Genomic DNA, 20,884 nt, shown 5'->3' with positions numbered 1-20,884 from the left:
TTGATCCTTGGAGTAGCACACAAAGCCCCCAAAAGATCTGGCCTTAATCTCTCTTTATAGTTAGTGCTGCTATCATCACCAATGTGTCTGGAATGCATCTAATACTCCCCAAAGTCTGACTGTGTCTCCCAAATATGGCCTTCACTTCTCCCATTCTATACCTTGGTTCATGCGACATCTTGCCCTGGGAATTTCTTTCACAATCCCTCTTCCCATCCACACCCTATCAATCTCTCAAAGCCTGGCTCCAATTCTCCCCTGTGAAATCTCTAGCCCCATGGCTGGAAGTAATTTCATGCTTGACTAAATCCCCAAGGACTGCATGTATATTTCTTATGGCACTTAGCACAGTCTACATTGTATTATTACCATCTGTGTCCCTGTCTCATTTCTTCTACCAGACCCTAATCTGCTGAGGGGTGAGATGATGCTAAATTCACTTTATGTGCCTCACACTACCAAGCACAGTACGCATGATAATTCTTATCAAGCAAGTCAAAGGATGGAAGAAAAGTCTTAGTCATATAGTAAAACTGTTTTTGGAAATGTAAACATTCTTTAAAAAGGAAAAACCCTGAAAACATTATGACAAGTAAAATAAGCCACACAAAAAGTGATCAGTATTGCAGGACTCCACTTACAAGGGACTCAAGACATAGAGACAGAAAGTACGGTGGTATTTTCAGGGCCTGGGGAAGGGGAGAACGAGTGCGTCGGGGGGAACTGTTTAAAGAATACAGAGTTTCAGTGTGGGAAGATGACGTTTCTCGAGATCGACAGGGGTCAATGGCTGCATGATGTCTATGCACTTAGTGCTGCTGAAATGTACAACTGAAAAAAAGAAAAAACTGTAAAAAACTGACTATGTTTGCTGGAAAGCAGGCCTGGCCCCTTTGAACAAAACATCATGGAGGCAGTGGTAGGGTGCGGCTCAGACTATGCCCTGAATGAATCTCTGCCTCTGGGTGGCTGTCAGGCCTTCACTCAGCTTTGGGATACCTACCAGAGTGCAGCTGGGACAGATTCCAGCTAGAATATGAAGAAACTCATTGACAGGCAATGCCAGTTCTTCTGGTTTGGGCTATACTGTTCCATCTGGACAGGCACTGGCAATCTTTTATTAGTATGAATTTTCTATTTCCTTCATTTTTCTGGCCTCTCTGGTGTTCTCTGTAGTTCACACACTGTCATTTCTAATCTCCCTTGGTATCACCCAAATGGGCTGCCCTGTGGCTCTGGGAAGCACTCTATCCATCACCCAGGTTTCAGTGAGCAACCATTTACTGCTTTCTGCCATTTGCCACAGCAATCTCATATTCAATTAAGTATTTCACTGGCAAACCAGCTTGCTTTGTAGCTTGCTCAAAGTCCAAGTAAATTATGTCCATTGCTTCACCCAGAGGGTTCATTGTCACTGACTCAAAGAAATTAATCATGCTGGCTAAGCTCGACTGCCTTTCTGTAAATCTATCTCTATCCAATTTGTATGTTCCCAAGTGGTACAGCTTAATCCCTGATCAAAGATCACAGGTTCTTTTCCAATTTTGGAGATGGGCTTAAAGGTATGTAATTCCTAAACTTAAAAATACACACAGACAGAGGTGGACTTGCTGTGTTTTAGCTCACACATACACACACACAAAATCAAAAACCTGTCATACATTTTATTTCTATTTTCTCTTTGCCATTTCCTAATGACTTTTTTCTTGAGCCTTCTAAAATAGAGCCTAAAAATATTTATTCTATTATTTCTGCTGTCATCAATTATACATTTTCTGCCTCCAGGATACAGGGCTGTTTCTTGCTTATTTTCTTCAGTCTCTAACAAACACAAAAGAATCCTTTTGTTCCTCAGGAGAATTCTCTCAGCTGACACCAAGACCTGTCAACACACTTCAAGGTTCATCCTCCTTATTACAAGGTGGCTTAAGTCTTTATGTCACGTGACTGCTTCTTTCCCTGGACAGCACTTGAGGGCACTACTTTTTTTTTTTTTTTTTTTTTTACTTTATTCATTTTTTTCTTTTATTTAAGATTTACAGATGGGATCATGGTTTGAGAGGAGATTTAATACTTGTTCTCATTATAATCTGTAGATGAACCCTGTGTCACAGTGTCCCAATATTATACTAAAAAATATTTTTATGAAATTCTAGCAGTAAAATTCCATCAAACAACCCTGGGTTTCCACATTTTGCCAGAGCTAAAGTTGATATTTATACTATAAATTGCGGAATCAGAAGATTCTGAATCACTGTTATGAAAGTTAATCTTTCCTGCACTTTGAGCAGTGAGTATTTTTCTACTGTGCTGAAAGTTCTGAAATATGCAAACAGGTAATCCCTAAATTATATACTTGGTAACTTCCTATTAACCAAAAAAATTTTATTCCCAGTGGATCATATGTTTTCCTATATTAGTTTTCTCCTGTTTTTACAGCAGACAGACCTAAGAATCCAAGCTAAATAAATACCATTACCATGATTGTAAGAAGGGAGACGGCTGTGGAAAGTTGGCGGGGTTGGCTATTATATTTAATATTTCGTTGAACATACACGGATTGTAAAAAAATAAAGTTGGGCAGACATCTTCTCCAAAGGCCCCCTTTCCACTTCTAAAAATTGAAATGATTATATAAAAACTTCCCAGAAAATTCCGGAGTGCTCCGGCCCATCTGTCCTGTCATTAAATTCTCCATGTTCCTTGTCTGATCTGCATCCCCGGCTGCCTGAACCGCCATCACCTGTCTCCTTTTCAGATGCACTGAGCAGCAGGAGCCTGCTGTTCAAAATGAGCCCATCTAAGAGGAAGGGGCTGGAATGCAGGAGCCACTGAAACTGAGGACATCTGGCAACTGAAATGAAATGCGTAACAGGGGCGGGGGTGGGGGTGGGGCAGCAACAGTGCTCAGCCAAGGCCTGGGAGAGTCTGAGCAAAGTGAACCAGCGTTCCAAACAGTCCTGCAAATCCCACAAAGGATAGGGAAAAGAAGGGGGAGTGCCTCGGGGCATGGAAAACCTGCAGATCAATGCCTGGAGGAGAGAGGAAGCTTTAAGATCAAAGAAAGGTACAGTAACTGGAGTAAAACTCCAGGGACAGGAAGCACTGTCCCTAGAAAGTGCAGCAGCGCTGCAGGAAAAAAGCTGACTCTCAGAATAAAGGATGAAGTGAAGTCAGGACACACTAAGAGCACAATAAATGAGAGAAGGATACAATGATTCCATTTAGATGGAGGGAATACTCTTTTAGGGTAAAATCTGGCTTCAAAACTGATTTTGTAAGGGTCAGAACTACAGAAAACTATTTTACCTCACTATTAAAAATATATATCATATACTTTATGAACATACACACATCATGTTTGATGTTTATTCTTTTCCATTTTTCATAGTTTTAAGCAAAAAAGTGTGCCACAAAATCATATGAGCAAAAGTTTCAGATTTTGGTGAGTACAAATGTTGTCACGGTTCCATCCGAAATACAAAGGTAAGGTGAATTTAAGCATATCACAGCAGGGATACTTTGAGAAACCCCTTTGAACATTGACTTTGGAATTAATGAAAGACAGGACTGTAAAATAGGTACAGTGTGTGGGGAGGGGTATTTGTAGGAGGGGCAGCGTGAATGGAGGAGATGAAGGTGAGGGAATGCAGTTGATGGGCTTCATATATATATATATACAAATAATGATGAAACCTCTTGCACTTGCTTTAAGAGGGGCAGGAAGGGAGTTGTGAGGTGGGGTGAGGTGGGGCGAGATGGTGGGGGCGATTTAACCAATGTACAATGCAAGGTTATTTGGAATTGTCAAAACGAATCCCCCCATACAAGGACTATATCCTAATAAAAATGGAAAAAAATAAAGTATGATACTTTATAGTATGACTGCAGATCTGCAATACAAAACAGGTACAGTGGCACTGGCAGTCCTAACCAACTCAGTAGGTGGAAGCAGGAGTGTTACTTGAACTCAGGAGCTTGAGACTTACCTGGGCAAGAAGTCAAGATCATGTCTCAACAACAAAATCAAATCAGTGACACAGAAAATGCTACCAAAAGGCAACACCTCCGTGAATTGGAAATTTATTTATGAAATGCAGGTCTAGAGGGAATGAAACTTACAGAAATGATAAGTAAATGTTTATACGTTATATGAAAAGAGTATAGTATTGTTAGTGTTCTTCATGACGTTTTCTTGGGCAATGAATAGTATTTTGCTTTTCAGTTCACATAATCCTAGTAGATATTTGCCATATTAAGAATATTTTCTTTCCTAACACACTCCTCGATCCCCACTGGCTGTATCAAACAGAACTGCTTCCATTTGTAATCAGTATTCAAGGCCAGAATCACTGAAACAGAGCTCATGATTCTGAGAATAAATGAACCAAGTCACTGGGCTAGGAGGGGAGTGAGAACCGAGAACTGAGCCACACACTCTTGTGGCTCAGGAGGAAGAAGAAAAGGATTCTCTGGCTGGCAGAATTCTCCAGTTGCTACAACACCATCAGGTAATGATGTAAGCCCTACAAAGACAAAGGATTAAAAACAGGGAGGGTCTGCTAACAATGGAGAAGAAGCAAGAAGAAGGAAGTCAGTCTGTGCGAGTTTCCAGTGATTGACAGATTCTATCTCCATACAGTTCTCCAATGGTTGACTGGAAACAAAAGCAAGGCTGGTAAGCAGCACGGAAGGAAAAAAGTCTACAGTATGTTAGAGCAAGTGAAAAACAAAGTCAGAACTTGTTATTACAACTTCAGTTTAAAATTTTTTAGGAGGCTACAGAAAAATGTCTTACATATCAGAAGAAACTTTCAGGCATAAAGCTTGCTATTCATTTCTTAGGATTCTCCTGGAGTGAATGAACTCACCTTTCACAAACCACAGGCCTAGCCTCATTCATGACAGGTCCCAGGGAGGAACAGGCCTGCCGGGGAGGTGGAGCGATGGGCACAGGGGAGTCCAGGGAGCTGGTCTTGCGATGGAAGGCTTCCTGGGCTGAGGCTGCTCCTGACGCTCCCGAGGCCACCTGTGCATCCCCATCGGCGGGGCAGGAGCCGGCCCGGCCATGGGCGCCCCCTAGCGGCAGCTCAGGACCCATGGCTCCCTGCAGGGGCAGCTCGCCACCACCCACCTCCACCTCCAGGGTGGGTGATGCTGGGGGGGACATACGGGGCTTCCGTTTTGTGGAGGCGCCAGAAAGCAACTTTAGCAAACCCTTTTTTTCTTTCTAGAAAAAAGAAACATAAACATTAGTAGGAGTACTGTGGCTGCTGTAATCTACAGAGCCAGTAGTTTTAATTTGAAATTATTTCTGCTGATGTCTGGTTATTCATCATTTTGTGTGATGTTAACCTGACCCTTTGCTGCTGCTGCCTCTCCCTTTCTGCCTGCATGCTTCTGTTTGTTTTGGACATTTCGTTGTTCACTCTACTAGGTAGTAAGGTAAGTAGATTAAAAAAAAGACGTGAAACAAAAAACTTACCAATTTGTATTTCTGTTTGATTAAAACACAGGCAGTTATTTTAGAATACAATGCAAATTTCAGATTCTGGATTTAATTTCCTGAAATTCTGCCTATCCTGTCTTTAATTATGGCAAGATAGCTGAAGGCATGCTGAAATAAATACAAACCTCACAGCATTCTCGCCACATCCACAGAGCTTATTTACAGGAATGATGTCTTGATCAGAACTAAGGATGGCCCCACTTCTCACATGTCACCACCTTGATTAAACTTAACTAATCAATAACAGAAGTCTATTGTGCATAAAATTCCTTGATTGGAAATCCAAAAACAACTCCACAAAATTTTAAGAAAAGCTTTGGTATATTAATATTTTTATATCTCTTTTTGTAGGCAAATGTGCAACAAGGGTTTCCTCTGGGGCCTAGAGTAGTGGGTCATGCCTACAATCCAGCTACACAGAGGTGGAGGTAGCTGTGCAAAAGCATGAGACCCTATCTGGAAGTAAAGGAATTAAAAAAGGATTGGGGGCTTGAGTGGTAGAGCACCCGCCAAACAAGTATGAGGCCCTGAGTTCAAGCCCAAGTTTAAAAACAGTCTTCCCCTGAATCCTCTTTCCTCAGAAGCCATCTTTTGAACTTCTGTCCCTTTTGATATATTCCTTCTTTGTAAAGAAAGCCAGATCTTGAGGTAGCGCTCCTTCATTCTCAGACTCGTGAGTGTTTTGCTTTTCATCAGGTTTAACATCATCATTTAAAAATAACCCTCTTGGGCTGGTGGAGTGGCTCAAGGGGCAGAGTGCCTGCGTAGCAAGCACGAGACCCTCAGTTCAAATCCCAGTATCACACACGCAAAATAACCATCTTAAACCTCTGTACTAAGATGTCAACTGTATCATTAGGTTCCCTGAATAGAAACGTTGCTCAGAAATGAAACAGTTCACAGAGAATTATTTCTTTAGAAAACTATAAGCAAATTAGAATTAAGGTCCACCAGCAGGACCATGGAATTATGAGGGTCCCACAAGGAGACATAAGACTGAGGAATTCTTGGGAATATGAGTTAGTCAGACTCAGTAAAAACCCCTTTGGGAAATGAATCTCAATCTATAATAGCACAATTCCATTAGAAATGGAATGGCAGAACAAAAGGAGACCAGAGCAACCATTTATCAGATGATGAGCGGCGTTCCTAGGAAATGCATCCTCGTCCCATCTGCTTAATGCTGGTAATGCTCTGTGTATCAATCACGTGGGCCAGGAGTGGAAAGGGAGTGAGTGCTGGGGTCACCTTGTCCTGTGTGGTTGCAGCTATACATGAGCACAGTCAGGGGACCCTCACCCCCTCTCCTAGGCTGAGGAAGACCCTTTTGCATTTCTTCTCAAAGCTCAGCCTCAACTCATCGTACTGGGCTTTGCTTTACTCATTCAATGCCACATTTCTAAGGGGCTACCATATGCATTCCACTATATGACCCTGCAAACTTGAACCACTTGAGTGTAGTAACTGTACGAAGTACAGAGCCCTGCACCTATTAAAGCAGAGAGGCCAGGAAAATACTTCAAGAGGATAAGGTCAGTGGAAAGAAGGGAAAATATTTAGCTTCCTCAGGGCTAAGAAGACATAATAATGTTTTGGATTTCCCAAAGTCAGAGAAAATAAAGTGTTGCCTTGTGATGAAGTGGTCTGACTGCCAATACTTCTTGTAGGGAGTCTGGGGTTGGAGGAGTCAAGAAATGAGCTGGGAAAGAATAGAGTCTGACAAGTTACACTTCTAAGGTAGCTATCGGCTGCAACTTCCGGCTTCTCCTGCCATGATGTAAGAGAAAGACCCCTCTAATTCCTGGATACCCATGGATCCACCGAGAATATCAAGTCCATTGATGGATTACAATCTCAGCAAGCCACAGTTAAAGATGTTGCTTAAAAGCTCAGTACTGGGCACTCGGAAGAATGTCAGATAACTGAATTGCATGCAGGGAACGCCTCTAAAGTGATTAAGAAGAAAGACGACTTGGTTCATCGAAAATGATTAAACACATTAACTACAGCTTGCTTTAATGACTTCTAAGGGATGTGCTATCACCATCAACCCCTGCTGACTGCTCATGGAGCAGCAGGCAGAGGATTAGGTATTGTGGCAGGGGGCAAGGGGTGGAGGTGGGGGTGCTAACACAGGAAAGATGTGTCCTTGGTTGCAAGGAGCTGTGCTGTTAGTATCATATTCTCATGTTTTCTCTATTAGCAGAACAATGTGCCACTTGAGAGAGATAATTTTGCAAATTCAGCCACATCATCTAAGGACACCTTAGTTTATTTCAAAACCCAACACTAGGTATGAAAATTATGGAAGAATTAATACAGACAACATTGTAACAAAGCAATTTTTAACAAGTCATGTTAGCACACATGAAAAGGAGGCGTAGATTTCTTCCTTACTACCCCCTCATAGATTTTATCACAATCCTTAACAACTCATATCCTGTGGCTTGCCAAGAAATCATTCTCAAATGAAATGATGTTTTTAGAATCACATTTTTTTCTTCAGAAGATCTGATGATTTAAAACAGCATTACATATAAGGAAAAGAGCTATGTGGGGTGAGAAATGATCAGCAGATAATCAGAGAGAGTAATTTCTATAAGAAAAAAATTTTTTGGTGGTACTGGGGTTTGAATTCAGGGCTTTATGCTAGAGAGATGGGTGCTCTACTGCCTGTACCATACCTTCAGCCATTTTGGTCTGGTTATTTTGGAGACAGGTTCTCATTTTTTGCATAGGTGCTAACCTGGACTATAAACCTATTTTAAATTTCCCTTGTAAGCTTGGCTGACGGACATGTCCTACCATGCCCAGCTCTTTTCTGTTGAGATGGGGGTCTTGCAAACTTTTATATCTGGGCTGGCCTGAAAACCAGATCCTTCTGCTTTCAGCCTCCTCTGTAGCTTGGGATAACAGGTACACAAAACCAAACCCAGCTATTGCTTGAGATGGGGTCTTGTGAACTTTATGCCCAGGCTGGCCTTGAACCACAAACCACCTGATCTCAGCTAGGATTGCAGATATGAAGTCACTGCAGCATGGCTTGCAAAATATTTTCTAGGTGGGCACACTGGTGCATGCATGTAATCCCAACATTCCGGGAAGATGAGAGAGGAGGATTATGAGTTTGAAGTCAGCCTGGGCAACTCAGTGAGACCCTGTCTCAAAACAAAACAGAACAGCAGCAACAACAAAACAAAAGGCTGGAGTTCAGTAGGAAAGTGCTTGCCTAGCATGTGTGAAGCTCCAGGTTCAATCCACAACAACAAAAAAGTCTGATAGTTGAGTGAATTCCTTTCTATTAGTCATGTAATAGAAAATGAGAACACTATGAGAAATACCAGGTCAGAGTTCCTTACCAAACAATAATAAAACTAACAACATTCTACCCATTAAGTCTTCCTTTTCACTCTCAGATGCTAATTTCTGGTAATTAGCAAAAGACAGTCTTCCTGGGCCATAAATCATCAATAATCTATATGCCAGACTCCTTATACTCAATCATTATTGTTGAGTAAGGATCTCAAAAAATTAATTCATGTGACTGCCTAATCACAGTCATGCACACTTTGAACAAATATTTATGAAGTATCAAACATGAATCAGGCAATGTGCTAGGCTCTGCGAACACAATAGGGAGTAAGACAGTGCGCATTCACGTGGTCAAGCAGGGACACAACATGGCCCTCTGCCAAAGAACAAAGCAGGGTAAGGGGAGAGGAATGACTCAGGTGCCATTGGAGACACAAGTGGCCAGGAGAGGCTTCTGTAAGGAAGGCCATGTGAAATTCTAGGGACGGTTAAACACCACCAGGTTCAGGAATCTTGTTAAGTGCTACTAGGAGAGTCTCCATATTTATTCCTCACAGCAACCTGATGAAATAGAGATTATTGTTCTCACTTCCTAAAGCTCTCTAAGTTTGCTTAAAATCACCGTGCTAGTAAGGGGTGAGAGAGAGGATTTGGATCCCACCCACGCTCTTCTCTTCCCTGCATCCAACATGGCAACATCTACAGCACAGCTACATTGTGGAGTAATAAGAGAGGATAGACTTCTTTTCTTCCTTTCTCTTCTCTTCCTCCCTCTCTCTCTCCTTTCTTTCTCCTCTCCTCCCCCTTCCTCCTTACCCCCGCACTCTCTCTCCCTCCTTTCTCTTTCTCCACTCTCTCTTTCCTTCTGTGGTGCTGGAGATTGAACTTGGGGCCTTGTACATGCTAGGCACTGCTGAGTTACAACCCTGCCCCCAGACTCATTTCCTACAATGCAGATCACAAAGGTTCCTTTCAGCTGAATCCTGCAGACCTGCACTGCAGACCTGCACTGCAGACCTGTGTGGATCGCCGTTCTCAGCAAGAGCAGCAACAGTGCCTATGGCTGCTTAACAGGGAGGGTAGTTTCTTCCTAAGAAACTAAAAAGGCAAAGCACACACATGGTCTAGTTTCTGACAGCAAAATGAGAACTGGAAGGAAGGAAAAACCATTTGAGCAAAGAAAATGATCAGTAAAGATTTAAGGAAAGGAGCTCAGAATAGAAGACAACAGACATTTGAAAGGCAAGTAGGACTTTCTGCTTAAGAAAATCAAGAATAATAGGAAAAGTCCTCAAACATTAGTTGATTGACTGAAGAAAACCTGAGGTTGGCTCCCTACAGGAGAAAATCATCAGGAATTTGAGGTTGAGATATTTGGGGCACTAAATGTTGACCTTCTGTCCATTTTTAGAAAAATGTCCAGACAATGCTGTTAATCTGTTGATAATAGAAGAAATTAGGGATCTCATAGAAGAAAGAATAAGAATGACAGAAAGGTCCAGGATTCCAAATAAGAAATAACTGGAATGATATTTAAAATACTGATCAAATACAAAGTGCATATATAAAAGGTGGCTAGAGATTTTGATTCTGGAACAAAAAACCCAGCTTTCAAATACCCCTGAGACTGTGAGGTAGCACTTTCAAATAAAATAATGCTCAAAAGGAACAGCCCAGCTAGGTGAGGAGCTGCCATCAAAAAGTCAGACACTCTGCAGAATGCCACTGGTAGCCCACTGCAGGACATCTGAGCACGGAGAAGATGCCAATAGGCTTGCTCTCTTTTGGGGGACAGACCATGCACTAGCTGGCAAATTTAAGTAAACAGATGATGATGATGACCACCAAATGACAAGGGACAACAGAAACAATAAGGGCATAGCATTGTTAAATACCCACATATCTGCTGCAAGTCTCCACTAAAACTCGAATCTCTGATAGACTCTTCCCTTGACTTGCTGATAGTTTAATCCCACAGAAGGATGAGCAAACTGCAACTTTGGATCTAATTCTCATCTGCTGAAGGGAGAGAAGTAGAGACCAGACAGGGGCTGGACATGCTCAGCTGGAGAGGCAGAAATACTGAGAACTGGGAAGAAAGCACCCTAAAAGAAGCTGGTGATAGATTTGAACTCTGAAAGAACTGATTTTAAAAGTTCAAAGAGAAAGTATGCATGACATGAAATTCAAAAGGGAAGATGCTTCAAGAGGAATGGGAGGACTCTCAAAAATGAAACTCTACCCATACAATTGCAAATTATTCTTGCAGAGGAAAATGTAGAGGGGTTTAAAGGTACTGACGTAATCCCCAGGGAGCAGGCTAATGGGCTCAAACTTTTAAAGGACATGTACAAAAAGATCAAGGGAAGGGTCCATAACAAAGAACATAAGACAGCTTATTACAATTCAAGAAGGCGAAGGATCAGAATGAACTTAAACTTGCCAAAATGCTAATGACAAAAAGGCCCACGTTTAAAGGGCTATTTTAAAGCTATGTTTGAAACAAAAAGAATAAGAAAGACCTGGGGTGGTTCTCAGACGGGAGGAAGGAAGGGATGGATCATCATATTAGAACAGAAGAACAAATCCTGATATGGAGGGAATGGGAAGAGATTGGGAGCAGAAATCTAATGCACACTCTTGACAGGCTGACTTCCACTCAGCATACAGAGAAAATAAACAACTGCAATGCAACCAGTAATCTCCGAGGGATTCTGGTGAATCTGGAATCAGAGTCAATTCAACAGGCAAAGATGGGTATGTGGGCCTTGGTGGCCGTGGTGGCAGCAGCACCATACAGCATCCTGGAGGCGCCTGGCCACCGGAGGCCACAGTAAACAGGTGTGCAGGAGCCACTTGCCATGGAAGCCAGGGAGCACGGGAGCCCCACACCCACCTACCACCTTCTCACCTCAGCCAACCAGTTCAGGGTGGAAGAACATGTCAGTTCACCCCCTTAAGAGCCCTCAGAAACTGTGCAATTTAAGAAGATCTCTCTGCTGAATGGGGTCAGCCTGGTGGTGGGCAATATGACTGGCTCAGGGATCTTTGTCTCACCCAAAGGGGTGCTGGTGTACACTGCCTCCTATGGGTTGTTGCTAGTCGTATGGGCCATTGGTGGGCTCTTTTCTGTTCTCGGTGCCCTGTGCTATGCTGAGCTGGGGACCACCATCACCAAGTCAGGGGCCAGCTATGCTTACATTTTAGAGGCCTTTGGGGGCTTCATTGGCTTCATCCGTCTGTGGGCCTCACTGCTAATTGTTGAGCCCACCAGTCAGGTCATCATTGCCATCGTCTTCGCCAACTACATCATCCAGCCCTCCTTCCCCACCTGTGATCCCCCATATGTGGCCTGCGTCCCCTTGCTGCTGTCTGCATATTTTATAGATGAAGAACCAAAGCTGAAAACTTCTACAGATTGAGGAACTGCGAAGTGACAGAGCTAGGATGTAAACCCAGTCCTGTCATACTCCAAACTCCATGCGCTTTCCACTACAACACATTATCTCCCAGGAGAATTATTTATTGTCCCCGAGAAAACTGGAGCAAAAATAATTGCTGTTTGTTGTTGGTAATATACAACTATTACCAAATTTTTAAACTTTTGTTTTTTTAAATCAGTGATCTGAAAAACATTACCAGATGTAGTTGTGTTAGAGGTGTGCGTGGAGTTTTTGGCAGATGTCTTAACTATATTTTGGTTAATCCTCCATACTATACTCTATGTGGAATTTCTTACTGTTTTGGAGTCACAGGAGTCAGTGACTTCATCCTACATTGACATTTGAAGGGTTTTTTCATTCCAGGCAGCCTCTAGAATTGTGGCCCAGGAATTATCTTCCTGAAGATAAAAATCAATCTACACATTATTGTCCTTTGTTGTTGTGGCTTCATTTTAAAAAAGCAAAAATTTAAGGGACTGATAGATAATAAAGTCAGACATATTTGAAATTGTGTTATAATTTCGTTTAAACTAAATAAAATCAACAACAAAAAAAAGAGGGGTATGTGTAGTCCCAATTTTCAAAAAGAAGACAAGGCATTTTGTGGACCACCTGGGACCATCTAGTATTAGATGAAAGATTTATGAGCACTTAAAAAGGGAAATAAGACTGAAGGGGAGACATTTCCAGGAGATGTTTGTTACTAATAAGAAGCAGCAAAGTTGATGGGATAACTATTTAGATGAGAGAATGTAGAAGACATCTGGATTTCAATGTGGCATCTGGCAGACTCTCCCATGATTCCCTTGTAGACATGATGTAGGAATGTGGACTAAATGACACTCTAATTGTAAGGACTCACAATTGTTAAGTGACAATAATCACAGAATTACTCAATATCAACTAGCAAAGTCCCTTTAGTGGACTTGGAACACTAAATGAGGTAGTAGATAAGACGAGGTGAAAACAACTTCCAAGTATAGTCTTAAAAATAAAGAAAAAAGAGGGCTGGCAGAGTGGCTCAAGTGGCAGAACGCCTGCCTAGCAAGCGTGAGGGCGTGAGTTCAAACCCCAGTATCTCGATTAAAAAAAGAGAGAGAGAAAGAAGACATAAGGAAAGGGGCAACCCTGAGACTGGCATTTTCTATGTGATCTGTTAAAAAAAAGAGGGCTCAGGCAGACAGATACGTGTTCAATAAACTTCTGAGTAAGAGCTGTCTGAAGATGGCAAGGGACCTGTCCTCTGAAGCTAGGGGACTTACAGTCATTGAGGTGCCCAAGCAGAGACAGTGGCCATTTGTCAGAGATGGGTAGGTACTAAAGGGTTGATACTTAAGGTCATATTTTTAGCGGCTGCTAGGACAAATTACCACGAACTCTGTGGTAAAAATGAGGTCTTAAAATCAAGGTGTTGACAGGGCCACATTTCTTCTGAACATTATAGGAAAAAACCCATTTCCTACCCTTTTCCAGACTCTAGACTCTGCCTGCATTGCTTGACTTTTGCCCCCTTTTCACATCACTGCCACTTCTATTTGACCACCACCTTTCCTTCTCTTGTCCTGACCTCCTGCCTCCCCTTCATGAAGATTCTTATGCTTAACATTAGGTCTACTCAGAACTCTTAACTTAATCACACCTGCAAAGTCCTTTTTACCAATAAGGAAATCTATTCAAAGTTTCCAGGGATTATGAGGTGGACACCTTTGGGGACCCATTATCCTGTTTACCCTGGGTACTTTACAAGCCTCAGAGACTGGATGAGTTCTATGGTTAGGAGTTCCAGAGAGCAGGGGCTAAAGAGCCCATTCACATCAGCAACAAGGACCCTGAGACACGTTGTCCAAGCCTTAAACTCTAAACTATCATTCTTTCAAAGCCATTAACAAAACTGGACATATCAGCTTAATGCAGTTAATTATAAACACTGAACAGATACCAATCTTTTTCAAAAACTCTTATGTTAAAAGTTAATTAAACATTAACTTTTTAGTGGGCTGTAAAGTTTATTTCCTTATAAATTTCTGTGCACAGGCTGCCCTAACCATTTAAATACAGCAACATATATTACTAGTGAGCCAGGTGGCTAAGAGTTTATGATTCCCCTAAAGCCTTGCAGAACTGGTCTAGATTTTTTGGAGTATGCATGAAATACTGAGGAAAAAGCTAGCATTGCAGTACAATTATACAGACCTTGCTGTCATCGCTTTCTGTTGATATTTAGTCTCAATTTCTCTTCCCTCAAATTATCCACTTCCAAACTCAACCATGGGTGAGTCCTTTAAACAATTTCTATTTTGTATTTTCTTTAAAATTTAATCCCAAATGAGAGATTTAAAAAAAAAAAATCTATGGATTCAGAAAAAAAAAAAGTTTCCCTGTATTTCAGGTCTTATTTCTCAAGGAACAATGCTAATTATGGTTGGATGTATTACAGATAAATTAAATCCACAAACAACATTTTTGATTACCAATTTCAAACCACATATACACACACCATATATATTATATATAATATATTATAGATTATATAATATATATATTTATATAATATATTATATATATAACCTATAATATATATATATTTTTTTTTGTGGTACTGGGGTTTAAACTCAGGGCTTTTCTAGGCAGGCGCTCTACCACTTGAGCTACTTCCCAACTCCTCATATATTAAATTTTTTGTATTGCTTTGTTTCTAAAGACTAAAATATTCAATAATCAAGACCCAAGTGAACAAGGAAAAGTTAGGATGACAAAATGATGAGGGCATGAGTAAGTGAAGGGTGAAGGAACTCCCTCCATGTGACTAAACTTCAAGAGGATGTGTGACTAAGTCTTACTCACTGTGGTCTCCCTACCCACCAACAGAAGGCCTGGAAACTGGTTGATGTTTAAATGTAGAGAAATACAAGATGTAGATAAGAGGACAAGGTGATGCCCGAGTTTCCTCCCCACAGTGTTCCTAGCACCTGGCATGGTGATTCGCTCATGGTAAGCGCCTGAAGGATTACGGAACAGTAAGTCCTTTCATTAACTGGAAACTATGGGACAGAGCATGGGCAGAGAAACAGGAAATAGGTCTTACTTTACTGTCCTTGTCTGGCTTGGTTGCTGAACTGTTCCCACAAGCTGAGGCAGCACTGTCAGGAGATGTGGGCAGTCCAGGGAGAATGTTCACTGTCCGGCCACTGGGCTCGGTCTCCAGAGAGGCAGTGGTGATGCTCGGGGATGTGAACGAAGCAGCTGCAGCACAGGCCAGGGGGGCATTGGCTCTACTTATACTGACGGCAGCAACGTGGGCAGCAGGACCTGCCATTGCAGGCAGAGGTTGTGGGGAGGCCAGCAGGTGATGGGGAAGGCCTACAGATGCAGGGCCGAGGCACGCAGCATTCTGCACCTGGATGGGTGTCACTGCTGCCGTGGGGCGTTCTTGGTTATGTGCCGTCACTGGTAGACAACAGGAGGGAACACAGCAAAGGTCAATTTTCAATTAAATGCTACTCACCAAAATATGCATCATTTCACTGCATCAGACCATAACGGAAGGTTGCCACTGCCATTTATTACGATGAAGAATGGATATAGAGTGGTTTAAGTGCACTTAAGTTTTAGCTGGATCCCTAAACACTATTTTTCCTTCCAGTTCAGCTCACTGAGATTGTTGAGTATCTGGAAGGTCAGCTATAATCTCAAGACCCTTTAGTTACAGGGCCTAACTTTTCACAGCATTGGAGTCACTCAGCCAGTTTCTGATGGCTCTCCATAGTGTCAAACCACACCAGCCTTGAGTCCTTCTCTTATTAACCATTTTTTGTCTTTTAAAAAATTTTTTTTCTTGTGGTACTGGGGATTGAACTCAGGGTCTACACCTTGAGCTACCCCAGCAGCCCTTTATTTTGAGATAGGGTCTCACAAACTATTTTCCCAGGCTGGCTTTGAACTGCAATCCTGCTTTCTAACTCCTGAGTAGTTAGGATTGCAGGCATAGCATCTGGCTATGTCTTTTTATTTTATTATGACAGAATTCACAAGCCTTTAGTTTACCCCTCCCTTGTTTCAGGGCTTCAAGCTTCCTGTGAAGACATTCTACCATTTGAGTCATATCTTTAGCCCTTTTTGCTCTAGTTATTTTAGAGATAGGATCTTTTTACCAAGATCCTCCTATTTTATGCTTCCTGCCGCAGCTGGGATGGTAGGCATGCACCAGTGCATCCGACTATTGGTTGATATGGGGTCTCATAAACTTTTTGTGTGGGCTGCCATCAGACTATGATCCTCTTCATCTCAGCTGCCTAAGTAGCTAGAATATCAGGTGTGAGCCACCAGCACCTGGCTTATCCCACCATTGTTACCCAAGACTCTAAGAAAGTTTTCAATGCTACAGAACTAAGAGGGCCACTTAAGATTCCACTGAGTCTAAAAAAAAAAACAAAACACTTGTGACTAGATTTATCAAAAATAATCAGCACATTGGTTAACAGAAACTCATACAGCAGTCACATATCTATTGCGACCATGGTCTTGACTACAGAAATCCTATTTTCAAGCACTGCACTGCTGGCATTCTTAGGATCAACCTAATTTATTTCAAACTACAGATCAGTAGATCAGTTTGAGTTAATGTGCAAGGCAGGCTTAGCCCAAATAAACAGATATAGAGTGTCTGCTGTGGTTTGGACATGAACTGTCTCCTGCAGAGGCCCATGTGTGGAAGGCTTGCTCACCAGCTGGTGGCGCTATTGAGAGGTGAACTGGAGCATAAAGGTACTAACTTCATCAATGGGTTGATAGAAGATGGGGCCTGGATGGAGAAAGTAGGCCACTGGGGCATGTCTTTGAAGGGACCACATCTTTTCTGTGGTCCCTTCCTGTCACACTCTGCTTCCTGGCAGCCATGAAATAAGTAGCTCTGCTCCACTACACTCTTTCTTCCATGACACTCTGCCTCACTACAGGTCCACAGCAACGGGACCAAACAACCGCACCTCTGAAACCATGAGTCAAAATAAATCTTTCCTCCTTTCAGATTGTTTATCTCAGGTATTTGTTGTAGTGATGAAAACTGACTTACATAGTACCAGTGACTGAATTTTGCCTCTTTCTATTTCCTAATGTTATTATTTTCATATTATACCTTCTTTTCTCAACATCTGTTTATAAATGATCTGTTACAAGGCAGGTGAACTCTTCCTACGTGCTCTAATCCGGTTTCCTTCTTACCTGTCCTCACAGCATTGCGGGCCTGGTTGACCGTCATCTGTCCAGTCATGTGCAACAGGACCTTGGCTTGAGGACTTGTCTGGATGTGAGCTGCTGACACCACAGCCGTAGGAACAACACTGGAACTCCCGGCCACACCATTTCCCTGGAGCTTTTGGGCAGGTCCTCCTGCAGTAGAAGGACTGACCATGGTCACCCCCCGACTTGTCTGTCCTGCAGTAGACATGGGGACTTTAGCTTGAGAAGCATTTGTCACTGCCCTGCCAAGACAGAAAAAGATGAAAAACTCAATCCATCAGCAAAATAGGAGACAGATCGATTATATATAAGAAAATGACACAGAGCTTTTAAGACAGAACATTTTAAAAACAAATGGAATTATATTTACAAAGTTTTAAGAATAGCAAACTCAAAGAAATGATGGCCCCAAGGCAGAGAACAGTCTTGAAAATTCTTCTGAGTCACCAGAAGCCACACGTCATACTCTGCCTAAGAATACACAGTTACTGGGTTCAACTTCCCATTTCCAGCCAATCACCTCCACTGACGTTCAAGGCCCTGGATTCTCGGTTTCACCTATAGAACAAGGTTTATTCCCTTACAATATCCGTATTTCCATAGCTTTGCTCCTGTTCTCTGAAGTCTACTTCCCTCTAGCACATCATACAAGTGTCTGTGTATGCACACTTACACATGTGTGCATACATACATACATACAGCCTTGGAATGTCCTTTCTGGCTTCTCTTGAACTATCTCAGTGTCATGTATGTTTCAAGATCCAACACAAATGTCACAACTTTAAGAAACCATGCCTCAGATTCAAGTGTAAGACCTTACATTTCTACTGTTTCATGTAGGTGACTTCCTTTATTTAGTTTATGTACTTCACACAGTGTTTATAGTTTAGCCCTTGATTTCAAAAGGTGGTATGTTTTTAAAAATAAATTCACTATTAAATACTGATGACAGTATAAGTTCCTTGAAGGCAGGGCCAGGGTAAAATGGTTCTTTTCTATTCCTCCACTATATCGCCAGGTCCAAACCTCTACTTACTAGTTGAATTTAGTTAAGTGCAGAGTAGCACTGTGTAATGTATTTTTTGATAGTCTAAATTCACTGAAGTGATGACTATTTTCTACTAGGCAGAGTATTTCATTAACATGAATATCTTTCTTATTTACCATGTTGGATAACAGAGCATTTACTATAAGAAGTTATTCTCCAGAGTTAAACACTTTTAGTAATTTGTTTTTTGAACCTTTCATAAAAAATGTTTTCCTTTACTAACTTCACGTTTTATTGTTTTTTGTTTCTCCCTTATTTATTATTATTATTATTTTACACCAGGGAGGTTTTATCTGCCGTTTTCTGGATGAGCTAGATTCTGAATGTAGATTTTAACATGTACAGAAAAGAAGGTTTATATTGATTAGAAATTTGCAAGTCAAATTATAGCTCACATTCTGTCACCATCTGCAACAATAGGCTGCTGGCCAACCTATAAATCAAGGGCAACAGCTGACAAACATGTCAGTTCATTAAGCCATTTGTTTAAAATCAAGAGGTTTGAAGAATGATTTAACACAGTTAAACCTGGACCGCTTATTAAAGAGTCTAGTGGTCAAAACTTGGGGCTCCTTGGGTGTCTATTTCATTATAGGTCATTCATTTTAGTTTCTGAGGCTCAGTGACCAGATGGTATGCTATCTTTAAATAAAGAAAAACCTTTATTATGTGAGGCTATTATGCTCACATAATCATACAAAGTATATTATACCAAGTTTCTATCAGTCTATGGGAGTTCCATTCTCAGTGACATTTTGGGCCAGGTGATTTTTTTTTGGGGGGGTGGGGGTGGGTAGAGGCTGTCCTGTGTATTTCAGAACTTAGCAACATCTCTGGCCTCCACCCACCTTCACTGTGACAATCAAATTACATTCAGATATCGCCAAATGTTCCCTGAGGAGAAAAACTGTCCTCATTTGAAATGGATCTATGCCATATTTAAGGAATTTTTATTTCTGACTGTATTATAAAAATTAATTGCCAGAACTCAGAGGTTAATTCCATAACCAAGTTAATGGAATAAATGCAGAGCCAGCCCTCATGGGTTTGAGCAGTTCTTCACTGTGACTGCAGACAAGTTATTTAATCTTTCTGTGCCTCAATTTCCTCATTTATTAAATTGGGGATAATAATCATAACGACTTCAGTGAGTTAAGGACTAAGAGTTAATAGATGTAATGTATTTAAAGCTCTGTCTGTCTGGAATACAGTAGGCATCACATAAACATGTAAGTATTAACAATACAGCTGATATTTATTTTAATATTATGCCTTTTATTTTCTAGGAAAAAAATAACTGAAAATGGCACAGTTAAGTCTTCTCAAATATAAATTAAACCAAATAGCTTGCAACCCAGGACATTTATTGGTAGAAACCTATAATTTCAACACGTATCCATGTGAAAAGTAAGCTGAGAATCTTACTGTTAGAAGGGATTTTAGCAGATATAGATATGGATTTTAAAAGCTTTGGCTATGTAACAGGCAATTATAATTCTAGTAGGAATCTGAAAAGGCTGAAAACCCTGAAAAAAGAACAAAGCTTCTCTGTTTAGAACTTAGTACACTATTCACTCAAAACCATACCTTGTGACTGGTGCCACATAATTGCCAGGGAAAACCCCAATCTTGCTGGTATGCATTGACGTGCCTTTGAACCAGCCATCCTGGCAACGCTCAAATACCAAAAACATCTCCCCTTTCCTCAGCTCTAGTTCATCTTCTTTCCGGGGAGTGTATGGATATACAGCAACACACCTAGATGGGAGAAAAGGCTGATCTCAGGCCAACAGACAAACCCCAAGGTATTCAAAAATCTTGCTTGGCAGACACCGATGGCTCAGGTCTGTAATCATAGCTATTCAGGAGACTGAGATTGGGAGGATCGAAGTTCAAGGTCAGTCTGGGCAAAAAAATTCAAGAGAACCCCTATTAACCAATAGCTGGGCACAAAGGTGGCTGTCCTTATAAGCTACGTAGGAAGCTGAGATCACAAAGGATCATATGGCTGCAAGACCCTCATTTCAACAGAAGAAAAAAAAAATCTGGGCATGGTGGTATATGCCTGTCATCCCAGCTATAGTGGGAAGTATAAAACAGGAAGGTCACAGTCCAGACTGGCCTGTCAAAAAGTGAGACCTTCACCTCCAGAGTAACCAGAGCAAAAAGGGCTGGAGGTGTGGCAGAGCTCCTGCCTAGCAAGTACAAAGGCCGGAGTTCAAATCCCAGTACCACCCCCCCTCCAAAAAAAAATAAACAACAAAAAAAAAAAATAGAAAAAACCCTCAAAACTCTTGCAAAGTCTTGAATATATTGTATAAATATAGACAGGAA

The 20,884-nt window shown here is 41.5% G+C and overlaps 1 protein-coding gene across 5 annotated transcripts in view; it reads right to left on the bottom strand.

The window, feature by feature from the left end:
• The window catches only part of Sh3rf1 (SH3 domain containing ring finger 1), a 152,896-nt gene that overhangs the window by 6,856 nt on the left and 125,156 nt on the right, over positions 1 to 20,884 (bottom strand). For all 5 annotated transcript variants that reach the window (XM_074055007.1, XM_074055010.1, XM_074055009.1 and 2 more), the window contains 4 exons: positions 20,138 to 20,308; positions 17,485 to 17,744; positions 15,350 to 15,711; positions 4,872 to 5,230 (listed from right to left, as the gene is read on the bottom strand). In XM_074055007.1, the coding sequence (XP_073911108.1) occupies positions 4,872 to 5,230; positions 15,350 to 15,711; positions 17,485 to 17,744; positions 20,138 to 20,308 (1,152 nt within the window). The remainder of the gene's footprint in view (positions 1 to 4,871; positions 5,231 to 15,349; positions 15,712 to 17,484; positions 17,745 to 20,137; positions 20,309 to 20,884) is intronic.

Source organism: Castor canadensis, chromosome 14 (assembly GCF_047511655.1).
Source record: "Castor canadensis chromosome 14, mCasCan1.hap1v2, whole genome shotgun sequence".
Classification (NCBI taxonomy): Eukaryota; Metazoa; Chordata; class Mammalia; order Rodentia; family Castoridae; genus Castor; species Castor canadensis.
This window is presented reverse-complemented; position numbering and strand designations above follow the sequence as displayed.